At 48.3% G+C, this 16,044-nt stretch overlaps 1 protein-coding gene across 2 annotated transcripts in view; it reads left to right on the top strand.

Moving 5' to 3' along the window:
• The first annotated feature begins 480 nt into the window (after positions 1-480).
• The window catches only part of C9H12orf75 (chromosome 9 C12orf75 homolog), a 30,289-nt gene continuing 14,725 nt past the window's right edge, over positions 481-16,044 (top strand). Inside the window, exon 1 of one of the 2 annotated variants that reach the window (XM_088676746.1) lies at positions 481-687. In XM_088676746.1, coding sequence (XP_088532872.1) covers positions 645-687 — 43 coding nt within the window. In that variant the 5' untranslated portion in view covers positions 481-644. The remainder of the gene's footprint in view (positions 688-16,044) is intronic. The other variant, XR_015951740.1, reaches the window with a different exon arrangement.

Genomic DNA, 16,044 nt, shown 5'->3' with positions numbered 1-16,044 from the left:
GATGAAATGATATAGTTTGTTAATGTATATAAAGAAACTGTTTTTGGATTTGCTTGATTTTGTGAAAATTAATAAAAAAATATTACGGAAAAGGGGCTCCTTAAAAAAAAAGCCTTAGAAATAGGAGTAAGTGGATTAAATAGAGGTAGGAATAAATTTACGAATCTTCTGAAGTACCAAGCAACTTTGATGTCTTCAAATGTGGGCAGGATTACTACATTGCAGGGGGTTGGGTTGGATGACCCTTGGGGTTCCTTCCAACTCTACAATTCTATGGTTCTGTACAATTCTTCGGATGTTCACGCACAACCTTGAGGTGATGCTCACCATCCTCATCCCTTCTCCGTTCGAAACACCGCTCGCCTCCGCTCAGGCCAATAGGAGGCGGCCGCTGGAGATGCAGGGGGCCATGATTGGCTGCCGCTGTTGCCCGGGCGACGGGTGGGGAAGGAGGAGGAGGAGGCGGGTCCCCTCGGCGTTGCTTTCGGTCCTCCTCCTGCTTCTCGTCCGCTGGCAGCAACTAGGGCGCCCTGGGAGGCGGCATCCTTTCCGGAGGCGGAGCGGTGAGACGGAGGGAGGCAGGGGCTTGCCTCTCGGCTGCGCGACCCCCGCTCACTCCAGAGAGCCCCCAGCGCTGCAGGGAGATGGGCTGCGGCAACTCCACCGCCACCAGCGCCGGCAGCAGAGGTGAGGGGCAGAGCGAGAGGCTGGCGGGGCTGGAGGTGGGGGCTTGGCAGCAACGCCAGGGAGGGTGCCCTGAAGGGTCTTGCGGGGACGGAGCCCGGAGGCAGGTAATGGGAGGGCTGGAGGGCAGCAAGGGAAAGAGGGCTGGGTTGTTGCAAGAGGAAGGTGCCTGGGAAAGGACAGAGCAGCGAGAAGGCAGAGAAGAAGGCACGGTCTGTTCTAGAAGAAAAGGAAGATTCCCTTTGTGTGACTGTGTGTCCGGCAGGCGTCGAGGAGAGGCAGCCGCACACTTCTAGAAGTGGCTAGAAACTTCATGCCACGCTCAAGCAGGGCTGCTCTCAGGCAAGGGATGAAATGCTTGGTAGGGGCGTGCAGGCACAATTCATTCCTGCCTGCCTCTACCCCTTACTACTACTACTACTTATTATTAATTGACGGGAATGAACAAAAAATGTGTGAGGTTCACCCCACCCATTCACTCACTGGAAACAGCTGAAGCTGGGAGGGAAAGGGGGGGACACACACCAAGTATGCTGCAAAAACAGGCAAAGAAAAGATGTCCTGCAAAGCGATGCAGCCTGATTTTTTGGCGTGTGATATCATACATCTTGTCTGACAAATGTAGGGCTGGACTGCTGCGTGTCTATTTACTAGGCATGTGAATAATGTTAGGAGTGCAAAGGGGCTGGCTGGAAAGAGTTATGGTCGCTCTCTGCAGCTGACCTTTCAGCATGACTTATCCTTTATTTCAAGCTCTTTTTTGTACTTGGCAGCTGATATTCCCTTCCTGAAAGGATTTGTCCTCCCTCTCCCCCCCCCCAAATAATACAAAAGGCCTTTTCTTTTCATCCACTTAAAATGCACATAACTCAGGGCGGGAACAATTGACTTTGCATACACGCATTTGTTTTGGCACCACATCCTTGCCTCTTTGATGATGATGCTTCAGGTTTTCTGTCTGTGAATGGTTCTGCTTTAAATCCGTGGATGTTAAATCATGGGAAAGTTTTTTTCTGCGTCAATATTTGACAAAAATGTGACCAGCATTCACCCCTTAGACGTTTGTGCAGCCTAGTGTCGCTTGGAGTGGTTTCCAAGAGTTGTCATCCCCTTGCAGCTTGGTGGATTACCAGTGACAAGCTTCTTTTATGTTTCATGGCTGAGTGTAGAGCATTTCACATCTATGCAGCCCTATAATCAGTCCAGGAAGCACCACATGAATGCAGAAAGTTATTCGGCTGTACGGACCCTAAGATTAGGGTACCGTTTCTTAGGCATTGGAGACAGATGCTCATAAGGCTTCTTCTCTGTATGAAATTTTTATTAAGTTTTCTGTTTTACAATTTAAGATACTCATTTTACATCCCTAATATATCAATGACTTCCCTTCTTCTCTTTCTATGGTTCATTTTACATATCATAAATCCCTGCATATTTTACAAAAACTATACCATTCAGTATTCCATTATTGCATCCATCAAAACTTGTTTGCACTGTTTGCACTGTTGAATTTATCTTAACGCTGCCAGCATTTTCAGCTGTACACAATTATTTCCCATATATTCAATAAACGTTTTCCAATCCTCTTTAAACGTATGTTCTTCTTGTTCTCTTAGCTCATACTGCTTCTTAGTGGTCCCGAAAAACAATGCATTCAAGTGCAATTACATCGTTACTAGTTTCATTACATTATTATGTTTATTTCCATTGCTTTGCAAGTGCTTGCAGCTGTCCAATGTTATGGATGTTTGGTAGTATCTAAGTTCCACTGAGGTCAATGGAACTAGCTCCTAAATGCACTTCCAGTGTTGTAACACTAAGTCTGCCACATTGAACTCAATGGAGCTTAACTTTTGTGTAGACACATTTAGGACTGTGCTCCTGGGGAAGTTGGGATGTACCTTTGATAGTCTCTAACCCTTAGCTTCTTGGATCTATGATGTTTTCCAGTGGAAAACAATGTATATCCTAAGCACATCTTCTGCCACTGTAAGATGGCCCTGGAACATAAGTATTAAAAGCAAGCTGTTCTTATAAGAAGGGTTTTGCTTTGCATTCCTCAACAGTTTGAGGTGTAATGTAATGTTGCAGGGTTATGAGTGAACTTATTTGAAGTTACTGCTCTCAGCACACAGACTGGTAGAGGGCCACTGGTCTAGGTCAGCTTTTCCCAACCTGATGTCTTCCAGATATTTTAGGCTCCAACTTCCATTGCCCCAGCCAGCATTGACCATGGAGCTGACAAGTGTGTGTACTCAGACACAGGTCCCAATGGTGCTGACTCCATGCATAGAGTTGTAACCTTGGAAACAGGAAGGCTCTGTCCTATTCTTACAGTAGGGTTTACTTTCAAGTCATTATGCATAGGCTTGCACTGAATATTGCACTATATTCTCATGAGCAAAGGTAGAGATTCTTGGGTACTCCGGCAGGAAAGTGTATTTAGAATTACGCTTCTTTAGTGTTCATGCCTGCCATATATACTCAACTTCCTTTATCCAAAAGAAAATGATTTTGTCTATTGAAAATATGTGAGAAGAAATTCTGAGAGTTCTCTCTTGCTTAGACTGCATATAGCTTGTTGCTGTCGAAGCAAATATTCTTCCATATCCTCAGTGGGAAAAGTATTAAAAATCGGTTTGTTTTTCAAAAGGTATTTGCACCAGATGCCTAAGATTCACACTACAGTTAGCTACTTTCACCTGAACACTGAACTATTCTGGGCTCATTTTGTGATATCAGGTAGCATGGGCTTTGTGGTAAATAAAAACTAAAATTGAAATTTAAACTAACTGGTGCTGGGTGTGTGTGTGTAATTCCATATTCCTCTACTTGTCAGTGCTCATCCCATTCAATATTACTTGTTCAGAGTAAATCCACAATAATTTCATGGCAGCGCTTTTCATTTCAAATCCTTTCTTGAGAAGAGGCATGGAGTTGTGCCTCTTGAAGGATCAAACGGTGCGAGTCTTATCTCCAGCAAAGAGTCTTGTGGCATCTTTATGACTTAACAAATTTGCCAGGGCTGTATGATTCAGGGCTGATCTGATATTTTGTAGCAGCCCCAATCTGACCCCAGGTAATTCAGAGCTGATTCAACCTGGATCCAGGTAGACGAAGAGCAGTCCAGGGCAGCTTCAATTTGCTGTGGCCACACGCACACTGGGCTGACCTGAATCATCCTGAGTTGGTTTGGAATTTGGCCAGAGCTAGTGCACAGCCCAAGGACTTGTTATGGCATCGTGACTCAAAGTCTACATCATGAGATGCATGAAGTGCAATGGGCATGGTGGGACTGGGGGGTGTCGAGGAAGTGTGCCATTTGAGAGGCATTTTTTGCAAAAGTCATATGACCTTCCCCTTCCAACAGGGCAACTATGGGAAGGAGTAAAGTGGTGGTGAGCCCCATTGGCATGATCTGTTGCATATTTCCATCTTGAAGTGATATACTTCAGCTTTGTAAAGAGGGTTGTCCAGAGCTAGAGGGCAGTCAAGGGGGAGGGAAATAAGGAAGCCCAATTTCAAAATCCTGTCCTAATGCAAGCCCAAATACCTCTGAGGCTAGCTGAGCCAAACACCTCCATATCCCAATCCAGATCTTAGATGACTCAAACTCTGGTTCTGGGTCAATTGATCCTATGAAGGTCAGGCTGGAGTGTAAGCGCCTTAGTTTTGATAAGTGTCTCCCCTACAATGACCTGGATGGTACATTGTTGATGGAACAATGCAGCTCAGATCATCACCTGCTTGGCTGAGTTGGCATTCTGATCCTCATTTAAGAGAGAGGGCAAGGAGGACCATTATAACATGGACTCTGACCCCATTAGAAGAGTGACTGAAGCAGACGGAAGTACCTTTTGCAAATATAAACTTGCAGTTCATTGATGTTAAATAGAGATGTGGGTTTTTTAAAATAAAAAATTACTTAGGTAAATTAAACACGGACTGTTAAATGAGCCACAGTTCCAGGGAACCTAAAGCATTATTATCCTTAGGAAAATGCTCATGAAGCTTGTGGGCTTGCATTTGCAAACATGTTATACAACTTTCACTAATTAGCTAAGTTAGCAGCAAGATTGAAAATTCTCACCTGGCCCTCAGACCTTGGGGGGGGGGCGGACTATATTTTGAAAAAAAGAAAAATGAACGAATTCCTATGCCCCACAAATAACCCAGAGATGCATTTTCAATAAAAGCACACATTCTACTCATGTAAAAACACGCTGATTCCCAGACCGTCCGCAGGCCGGATTGAGAAGGCTATTGGGCCAGATCTGGCCCCTGGGCCTTAGGTTGCCTACCCATGGACTACTAGATGATCCTCAGGATCCCTTCCAACTCTATGATAGGGGCCTCCTAACAACTCTCAGCACCCTTAACGAAATACACCTTCCAGAATTATTTGGGGAAAGCCATGTCTGCTTAAAGTGGCATCATAGTGCTTTAAATGTATGGTGTGAATGTGGCCTTAGAAGAGGGATTAAGATAAAGGGCTTTCCTACTCATGACCACATCAATCCTTTTTAAAACAAGCTTCTTAAGGCTTGCCACTTTCCCCCCTTTTTCTTTGCTGGCTCATGTATCCTCCTAGGGTAGAATGCAGCTTGAGCTCTAAACATTAGGAAGTGATAATGGTTATCTCCATAGAGGTATAAAGCTTCACCTGCTGATTTTTGCAGATAAAGTGCTTTTAAAGGCAGGCGATTAGCTCTTTGTGTGAGTGCTTGCCTGCCTTGGTAAATCTTCCCTGATGTCATCATGAATTTTGCTTAGGAAAGAACTATCTGCAATTTAAAGCATCTGCTTAGTAAGTGTAATAATAGCTCCTGCAGGTACTCTAGGTAAATTTGTGCTGCAAAGTGTTATCGATCTTCATGGATCAAGGGATAAACTATTACCCTTCCACCCCCACTTAAGGTTTGAGCAATACCCCAACTCTCAGCCTTGGTCTTCTGCTAGAAAAAGCAAAGTGAACCTTGAAGATTAGGAGGACACACAGAGAGGGGAGGGAATTGGGTGTTTACACTCTGGGCTGAAGGTTACATGCTGGCACAATAAGAAACCCTTTTAGTTCCAAGAAAAAAATGCATTATGTATTTACTTATTCCTGAAAAACCTAAGGAGAGGAAGTTATCTATCGAATAAAGTATGCTAATACAATTGCATTACCCTTCTTTGCTTACCTACCCTTGTAAATAAACAAGAACCACTATAACGAATAGACTAATTGAAACAAAACCAAATTCCACCAACAGGCCCTTTGGTTTCAAGTGTCATAATAAGTGCTTTTTTCATTAAAAATATTTAGGGGTGCTCTCATTTTGACTCAAGAAAATCACCATTTTATAGTGGGAAAAATAAATACAATAAATGGACAAAAGTACAAAGATTCACAAAATGTTTAGGGGTATGCGTACCCCTGTGTTCCCCCAGGAAAAAAGCACAGGTCATAAGAATGTCCCATTATTTATTTTATTTACAGTTATTACATTGTTTGCATTTGTATATCACATTTATCTTCCAAGGATCTCAAGGGGGTTTACATGGTTTTCCGCCTCCCCATTTCATCGTCACAACAACCTTATGACATTGGGTCAGGCTAAGAGATGGTTTGCAGGTATGTGGAGCAAAGAAATAGCAATTCACACGGAAAATCATAACACCCCCCCCCAAAAAAACCCCATATTAAATAGAAATTTAAAATTCTAAATTATGCAAGTTGACTACATCTGCATATATTTACTGGAGACTTCATTTGGCTTGCAGCATTTCTGGAGAAGGGATTGAAGGCAAGAAATGAGAAGAGTGAAACTCATGGGTGCTGCAAGGACCAGGAGGAGGTTGGGAGTAGTAGGCATTATAAAATATGAGACACACCGGGCTTATTTTGAGCTGAGTTGTGCTTCAGAACCTGTTTTTAATGACAGGCTTTAGTTCTGGAACATAGGGGCATGTGCAGAGCACATCCTTACTGAATAACTCTTCCCAGATCCCACATACATACAGTAGTGGCAAATTTGGAAGTGCAGGGTCCCAAGAGTCACAACAAGGGGCAAACGGCTGGCTGGCGAGCCTTGGGAGTAAGTATCCAGCTTGACTCTTCAAGCAGAGCATATAAGAGCAAGAATTGCTACTTTCCCCAGAACAGCCCGTGTCTCCTGCCTTTCTGCATGAGTCACTGAGAGATGCCTCCTAAGAGGGCAGGTAATTCTGCTGTACCAGGAGCGATGGGATGGAGTGGAAGAAGACAGGGGCAGAACGGTGAATCATGATGCAGAGAAGCAGCTACTCCAGTTGGTACAAACTTCCCCAGCCTGGTGCCCTCCAGATGTTCTGGACTACAACTCCCATCAGCCTCAGCCAGCATGGCACAGGTAACAGTGAAGCAGCTATTTAGGTTGCAGTCAAGCAAGGCAGTGGAAGTTGTAGAGCTCACATTTTTCACGGGAACCATTTTTGAGGAGGCTTGGGCAGGGTAGCCAATGCTATGTCTTTTAGATGTTTCTGGACTTCAGCTCCCATCAGCCCCAGGGAGCATGGGCAATGATCAGGGGTGATGGGAACTGCACTCAAGCAATAACTGGAGGGTGCCATGTTGGCTGCCCTGGTCTTGGAGGACTCCCTATCCCAGCTGATCAGCATGTCTCTACTCTTACTCCTCTTTCATCTCTATGAGTGTTTTTTCCACCTGGCTAGAATATCTTTTCTTGGCTGGAAGATAGAGAGGGCTCTGTGTGCAGTAAGTTGCCTACTGCACTATGGTAGAATTTGCATTTGTTGCTCAGTCCACTTTTGCCTCACTACTGACATGTGGCCCCTAGAAAGTTGCCCAAAGGGGGATGTGGCCCTCAGGCTGAAAAATGTACTAGAATGTTGGTGTCGGTACACAAGGTCCCATAGCTCAGCAAACAAAGTTCAATTTAAATTGCAGGTACCGTTTGGTTTCTCCTGGTTGGAGGTGGGGCAGTTATTTGTTGAAAAACCTGGCCTATCTCCTGCAAACCACTGGACACAGAAATTCCTACTGATAAGGATTCATTAGGAGTGAGGGGGGAAAGATGCTTCTCAACTTTTGAACTCAGTTTTAATTTGGAAATGATTTGGACAACATGGGATGTGACTGTTTCTTGCTCAGGAGTGTGCCAATCAATCAATAACTTTTGCTAGAAATTGTTCTTAGAGCTGATAGTTTCCTGCGAGCTGATGAAACCCACAGCTGACTCATATACTCCAAACTAAGATATAATCTGGTGTCGGAAGCGTGGAAAATCATTCACTGTTTTCCCGTGCAATTAGTCACTTCAATTTAAGCTGACCAAGCTTTATCTGAACCGCCCAGAGTGTCTGTCTGCATGTTTGTTAGAATGGCTGTGTATGTCCTATTTTTCCATAGGACGGGCCTTTCTTTAAAGGGCTGTCTGGTTCAGAGATAAACTGCTATATTAAGGGAGTGCAGAGACCTTGGGATTACCCATCAATGCAGTTAGCACCTGGAGAGTGGACTAAACAGGCAGGGACACAGGTCACTTGGTCTTCCTTGCTGTTTTGATATGTATTGTGTTTCTCTACAGTCCTGAAACCATTTTGACTCCCAAACTGACCAAATGTTTCTCTGCAAGGGTGAGGGAACCTTCCCATTGTCTCAGGAATTAAATGACTACCACCAGAAAAGGCAATCAGATAACCTGGCAGACAGGAAAAACAACATTCAAATTTCTGTTGTAGACCGCCTTTTCTGTGATCTATGTATGAGATTTCTGGGGGTGGTCTTGGACTCCAGGGTGGGCAATTTAAAATGTCTATATAAGGGCAGGCACACCTTTGTTCTGGGTCCTCCTCCTTTCTCCTGCGTGTGAAGGGAGCACCCTGTTGCAACAGTTCAATAAAGATCAGGCTTACTAGCTGCTTTGCTTCTCAATATTCTCTGGTTGGCCTCTGTTATTTTCTCCTACAAAGGACTCCATAAGGGCTCTTGCATACCCCATAAAGAGAATAAGGACAGATTTTGTTTACGACAATACAGTCATACCTCGGGTTACAGATGCTTCAGGTTGTGCGTTTTGGGTTGCGCACCGCGCTGAACCCAGAAGTACTGGAACGGGTTACTTCCGGGTTTGATGCCTGCGCATGCACAGAAGCACTAAATCGCGCTTTGTGCATGCACAGAAGCGCCGAATCGCAACCCGTGCAGATGTGGAGCTGCGGGTTGTGAGCGTGCCTCCCGCACGGATCACGTTCACAACCCGAGCGCCCACTGTACTTATAAATTAGCATGTGGAAATCTTAGGCAAATCTGCGAACCTTTTGTCCTCTGTTTTGGTAATGCGTTTCCTGTGTGATGTGTGCTTTTCATGGAGGGGGTGGTGATGGTAATATAAGATGGGCAGCCCAAAGACCCTAGACTGCAAGAAAATGGTGATCGACCCCTTATATTGTCCCCCCCTTCTTATTTCCCTTCTGTCTGCTTCTTCTATACAATGAAACTGCTGTTTCTAGCATCTGATGCCAGTCGGGATGAGGAAACTGACCGAGAGCCCATCAAGGGGGGCAGATTTGTCTTGCTTTGCTTTCCAGGAACAGCCCTATCATTCAGAAGGGTGATAGAGCAGCTTTAGGTGGCAGGTTCAGTGTGGATGGAAAGTGGCAGCTAGATATAAGATATAAGATAAGATATCTTTATTGTCATTGTCCCCTTACGGGAACAATGAAATTACTCGGTTGCTACATCCACTCAGATAAAGCATTCCACATAATCCAAAATTACAGATGTTGGCACACAAAGCTGTGCGTGCCATGCAGCACACACACACCCTACACCTAAGTTAACCCATTGCCCTCTGGTGTAGCAGGAAATGCTGCCCCATTGACAATGCTGAAGTAAATTTGACCTGCTAGTTCAGCCAGCTTCTGTGCATGGAATGCAAGGGGGTCCCATTGTATGTAAGTAACCCAAGCCTAGGTCACAAATTCAAACCTAAGTTCTTACAAGATGAACTCAGTGCTGGTTATCTGAGGTTTTCCACTGTTTGGATTTCACCTGCTCTTGCTATCTTCTCCTTATTTATTTAATATTTTTTTCTGTTTACCTCTGATATATTTTAAATCTGATGCCACTTAGCTGCTGAATTCATTTCAACTCAAAGTGGGAACACTTTAATGAGCAGTGTGGGACAAATCTCTGGTTAATTCCACTTTAGAGTGGAATGCTTTTTTGTCTCTTTAGAATAGCTACCAACAATCCACGGACAGCTTACTCTGCACAAAGCTGATTCATTTCAATGGAACTAATACAGGAGTTGTCATATTCCAGGTCAGACTCTTTGTCTATCTAATCTGTTTTTTTAAAACAAACAAACACACAACTCAAACAATTTAGTATCATCAGCAAATTTGGTTGTTCACTCCTAGCACTACATAGCTTACAAACAAGTTAAAAAGCACAAGTCCTGATATGGATCCCCAACCGACCCTGTACTCCACTTTCTACATCTCCCCATTTGTCCTTACTGCCTGCTTCCTCCTACATAACCAAGTGGCGCTGTGGTCTAAACCACAGAGCCTATGACTTGCTGATCAGAAGGTCGGCGGTTCAAATCCCTGCGACGGGGTGAGCTGTTCGGTCCCAGCTCCTGCCAACCTAGCAGTTCGAAACCACGTCAAAGTGCAAGTAGATAAATAGATACCGCTCCGGCGGGAAGGTAAACGGCATTTCCGTGTGCTGCTCTGGTTCGCCAGAAGCGGCTTAGTCATGCTGGCCACATGACCCGGAAGCTGTACGCTGGCTCCCTTGACCAGTAAAGAGAGATGAGCGCCGCAACCCCAGAGTCGTTCGCGACTGGACTTAATGGTCAGGGGTCCCTTTACCTTTTAATCCATAAGAGGACCTCTCCTAAGCTTACTCAGAAGTCTTTGCCGAGGTGCCTTGTCAATAGTTTTTTGAAACTCCCAAGTATACTACGTCAATCGGATCACCTCTCTCTATTGTTGTTTATACTCTTAAAGAACTCAGACATGCTGTCTCTGCTTCAGCAAGGCTTGCACTTCTTAGGATGCTTAATATTTAAGAATATTTTCCGCCAGTTTTCCCAGGAGAGTTGTGAAGCTAGCTTGCCTGTAATTTCCATTATCCACCCTGATTTCTTTTTTATAAATTGGTGACTACTTTCCAGTCTTCAGAGAATCCCCATGCATAGAATAACCCACCTCCCTCAACTTCGTGCTCTACAGATATTTTGAACTGCAACTCCCATCATCCCTCACCATTGGCCATTTTGACTGGGGCTGATGGGAGTTGTAGTCTAAAATATCTGGAAGGCACCAGGCTGGGAACACATTATATGTAGGGGCTGCCTCTGAAGGAGGTTCAGAAACGTCAGCTGGTGCAGAATTCGGTGACTGAGTTAGAAGGTTTGAGCATATTACACCGATCCTGGTCCGACTGCACTGGCAGCCAATTAGTTTCTGAGCCCAGTTCAAAATGCTGGTTTTGACCTATAAAGCTTTAAATGGCTCAGAAGGACCACAATACCTCAAGGACTGCCTCTTCCCATATAAACTGACCCAGACTCTGCATTCATCATCTGAGGCCCTTCTTCGTGTGCCTCCCCCATGAGAGGACTGGACGGTGGGAACACAAGAACGGGCCTTTTCTGCAGTGGCTCCTCATTTGTGTGGAATGCTCTCCGCAGGGAGGCTTGCCTGGCACCTTCATTATACCTTTAGGTGCCAGACGATGACATTTCTCTTCAAACAGGCCTTGGGCTGATTGACATCCGATGCTGTGAGGGACAGGGGATATCGCGAAGTCCCTCCCCTCCTGAGTTCAAGCCCATCACCGACCACAGGGGGAAGCAGAGGGAGCTCCGATTCCAGTGGGGAAGCAGGAAGTCGGGTCCGAGGCTCAGGCAAGGTAGCGGAGCCAGGGTCCCAGGTGGGACAGGAAGGGGGAAGTAAGGGGGGGAGACCCATCCCCCCAACTCCAGAATTACGCCGGAAGAGGAGGGGAAAGAGGATGGGGCTTCCAAGACTTTTGTGCTGGGGAAAGACGCGCCAAAAGTCACTTGGAGGTTCTGAAACCGACTGACCACATCACTCCGTGTAAATAGCATGACTTCAGCACTGTAAATACGCAGCACCAATAAAAGAATAAAAATGCAGAGCTGCGTAGCGTCGTTACTCTGAAGTAGTCCACTCCGGCCACTGTGACAGCAACCTCCAAGTCTTTTTGGGGCTACTTTGGAGTTGCCGGGATGAGCGTGTCAGAGGCGGAGAGATGGCGGCAGATCGCGGAGCAAGCCCAGCAAGAACTGCAGCAGCTGTCGCTGCAGGCGCAGGGGGAATTGAAGGCAGCTAAAGAAGAGGCTAAGAAGGTCCAGGACGACCGGCTACAACTGGCGGAACAGGTGAGAGCACTACAGGAAAGAGAGCAGGAATTAAGGGCGGTGGCGGTAGACCTCCAAAACAAGCTGGATGCAGAGAAAAACAAGGCGGGAGGGGCACCCCAAGTCCAAGTGCTGCCAGGAAGGAGAGCCGGGACCCTAGTGAGCAAGTTCAATGGAGACCCGAAGGAATATCAGGGCTTTGAGACTGAGATGGTGTATGCTCTTGAGCTACACCACGCTGAGTTCCCTGATGATGAGCACAGAGTAGCGTTTATTGTGGAGCACCTTACCGGGGCAGCCAGGGAATGGCTAAGACCGTTGATCGCAACAAAGAATCCTTGCATGAAGGATGGCAAACTATTTCTAGAAGGTTTGAGAACGATGTATTCGTCCGATAGTCATATGGACCAGACTAAGGAGGAACTTCATAATTTACGCCAAGGAAATATGACAGTTCGCGCGTACTGGGCGAAATTCACCATGCTGGTGCACAGATTGGGGTGGGAATTAGGGTCACCCCCAATGCAAGCGGCGTTCTACTTGGGGTTGCATGAGGACGTGAAGGATGAGCTCTCGAGAGGTCCAAAGCCCAGTGATATGGATCAGCTGAGCAAAGCGGCTCTGGCGGTGGGGGTGAGACAGGAATCCCGGTGGAGCGACAAACAAGCAACGCGTGCAAAGCGGGCTTGGTTCCCACGGTCGCAGGAGAAACCACTCCCCCAACAACCCTTTCAAGCCACGCCTGGGGCCAGCCAGGACCAGGAACCCATGCAGATTGATAGCGCGCGCGCGCGGGCTTTTCAAACCCCAGCGGCGCCAAGACGCAAGGAGGGAAAGGGCGGGAATTGCTTTCTCTGCAACTCCCCCCAGCATCTCGTCAGAGACTGCCCACATCGCAGGGAGTGGCAAGGAAGGGCGGGAACGGTGGTGCCCTCCCCCACTGACGCAGCACCACAGCAGGGAAACGGGAAAGCCTGGCTGCAGGAGACAAGGGGCAGCAGCCAGGCACAGTCAGCAGAGAACCGCCCCAGCCCGCCCACCCGCACAGAGAGGAGCAGAGCCAGCCCACCCCTCCCAGAGCAGGAGTGGTTCTAGAAGTCACGCTAACGCTCCCAAATGGCTATCCCCTGACAGTCCTTGCCTTAATTGACAGTGGTGCCTCAGCGAACTTCTTCTCGAGAAACTTTGCAGAAGAGCACCAGATCCAGCTTCTGCAGCTGGATTTTCCCCTTCACGTGGCAACCATTGACGGCAGAGAGCTGCTGGGGGGGGCCATCACTCATCAAACCCCCCCCATGAGAATGACGGTGGGAAGGCACTCAGAGACACTGGCATTCAACGTCACCACCATCTCAGACCCCCCCATCGTCTTGGGCATGAGCTGGCTGGCGCGCCACGACCCCTCCATCAGTTGGCACCAGAGATGCATCACTTTTGGATCGGACTTTTGCCTGGAACATTGCATGCAGCACCAACCAGGGGAGGGGCCTCCGATAGCCACGGTGGCCACCATGCACGTCAAAGGGGGTGAGGCGATACCCAAGCCGTACTGGGACCTGCAGGAGGTCTTCAGCGAAGCGGAGTCCGACCACCTACCCCCACACAGGCCTTTTGACTGCCAGATCAACCTGGTGCCCGGGGCAACTATACCCCCAGCCAAGCTGTACGCCATGTCAGACCAGGAACTGGAGGATCTGCGCGCTTTCATCGACAAGAACCTCAAGCGGGGGTTCATCAGAGAAAGCAAGGCAGCAGGGGGCAGCCCGGTCTTCTGGGTGGACAAGAAAGACACGCAACAGCGCCGTCTGGTGGTGGATTTTAGACGGCTGAATTCGGTGACAGAGCCAGTGGCTTTCCCCATGCCCAGAGTGGATGATCTTCTGACAGCGGCACGCAGGGGCAAGATTTTCACCAAGCTAGACCTAAGAGGGGCGTACAACTTGATCAGGATCCGGGAAGGCGATGAGTGGAAGACCACGATGTTCACGCCTCTGGGCTCTTTTGAATATCTGGTGATGCCCTTCGGGTTGCAAGGGGGCTCAGCATGCTTCCAGGCCTTCATGCACCACGTCCTGGGGTCCCTACTCTTCAAGAACTGCTTGCTCTTCCTAGATGACATCCTTATCTATTCCAATGACCCAGTGCAGCATGTGAAAGATGTCAGGGAAGTGTTGCAGCGCCTGAAGGAGAACCACCTGTATGTGACGCTGGAGAAGTGCAAGTTTCACACCAAGGAGGTGGACTTCCTGGGCTACAAGCTGTCAGACAAGGGGCTGGCGATGGACAAGGACAAGGTGCAGGCCATCCTGGACTGGCACAGCCCCAGGACGCGCAAAGATGCCCAACGCCTACTAGGCTTCGCCAACTTCTACAGGAAGTTCATCAAGAACTTCTCTCGCGTTACGGCTCCCATCACTGACTGCCTGAGAGGCAAGCAGAAGTTCAGGTGGACACCAGAGGCGCAAGCAGTGTTCGAAAGCCTCAAGAGGGTGTTCGCCTCGGACCAGAACCTGTTCCACGTGGTCCAGGACGCGCCCCTACGCATTGAGACAGATGCTTCTGAGAAAGCTGTGGGCGCCATTTTGTTGCAACTGGACGCCAACAGGGAGTGGAGACCCTGTGCCTTCTTCTCCAGGAAGTTGACACAGCCCGAGCGCAACTACACGGTGTTTGACAAAGAACTTCTTGCGATCCACGCTGCGTTCAAACATTGGAGACACTTCCTGGTGGGCGCCAAGCACCCCATCCAGGTGTGCACAGACCACAAGAACCTGGAGTTCTGGAGAACGGCCAGGGTGCTCAACCAGCGGCAGATACGGTGGGCAGAGTTCTTCTCGAACTTCAACTTCTCCATACACTACATCCCGGGGGAGCAGAATGTCAGGGCGGATGCCCTCTCCCGCAAGCCAGAGTACATGGAGGAGGAGGCGCCACCAGCACCAAGGCACATTTTCCCCCCGTCAGCATGGTCCTGCGGAGCAGCAGTGGTGAGCGAGGCAGAACTCACAGCACTGACGGCAGCGGATGAATTTGCCAACCGCATCTTCAGAGAACTGAGAGGGGGGAGGGAGCAGGCAAAGGACTTTGCAGAACGCAGGGGGCTGCTTTTCTACAAGGGTGCACTGTACCTGCCCACCACCCAGCTACGACGTACGGTCCTCAAGCAGATGCACGACAACCCAACGGCGGGTCATTTTGGAAGGGACAAAACCGCTCACCTAGTCATGAGACACTTCTGGTGGCCAGGGGTGAGGGAAGATGTTCGAGACTATGTACGGGGCTGTGACACCTGCCAGCGGGCAAAGGTGGTCAGAGCAGCGCCAGCAGGATTGCTGGAGCCCTTAGCCACACCACACAGGCCGTGGGAAGTGGTGTCCATGGACTTCATCACAGATCTGCCTTCTTCCAGGGGCAAGACCGCAGTGTTGGTGGTGGTGGACCTCATGTCCAAAATGTGCCACTTTATACCGTGTGCCAGGGCGGTCTCTGCAGAAGAGACAGCCAAACTGTTTGTTGATCACGTATTCAGACTGCATGGATTACCTTTAAGGGTTATTTCGGATCGTGGCCGCCAATTTGTTTCCAGGTTCTGGCGGCGGCTCATGAACCTCCTGCAGGTGGAGGTCAGCTTGTCGACGGCTAGACACCCGCAGACCAATGGACAGGCGGAGAGGGTCAACGCCATTCTGCAGCAGTACCTGAGATGCTACGTCAGCCAGCGGCAAACGGACTGGGTGGATCGCCTGCCACTGGCAGAATTTGCCTACAACAATGCAGTGCACGTCTCCACAGGGGTGTCGCCCTTTAAGGCCAATTACGGGCGCGACCTCAGATCTTTCCCAGAGAGGGAGGGGGAGGAGGAGGAGGAGGGCCCACAGGCTGAGGATTGGGCAGAGGAACTGGAGACGGTGCACCAGCAGCTCAGAGAACACTTGGAGAGGGCCAAGGAAGCGTACAAAAAGGGGGCGGATCGCCACAG

This window comes from Zootoca vivipara, chromosome 9 (genome assembly GCF_965207765.1).
Source record: "Zootoca vivipara chromosome 9, rZooViv2.hap1.1, whole genome shotgun sequence".
Classification (NCBI taxonomy): Eukaryota; Metazoa; Chordata; class Lepidosauria; order Squamata; family Lacertidae; genus Zootoca; species Zootoca vivipara.
Note: the sequence above shows the minus strand (reverse complement) of the source record. Positions and strands in the feature narration are given on the sequence as shown.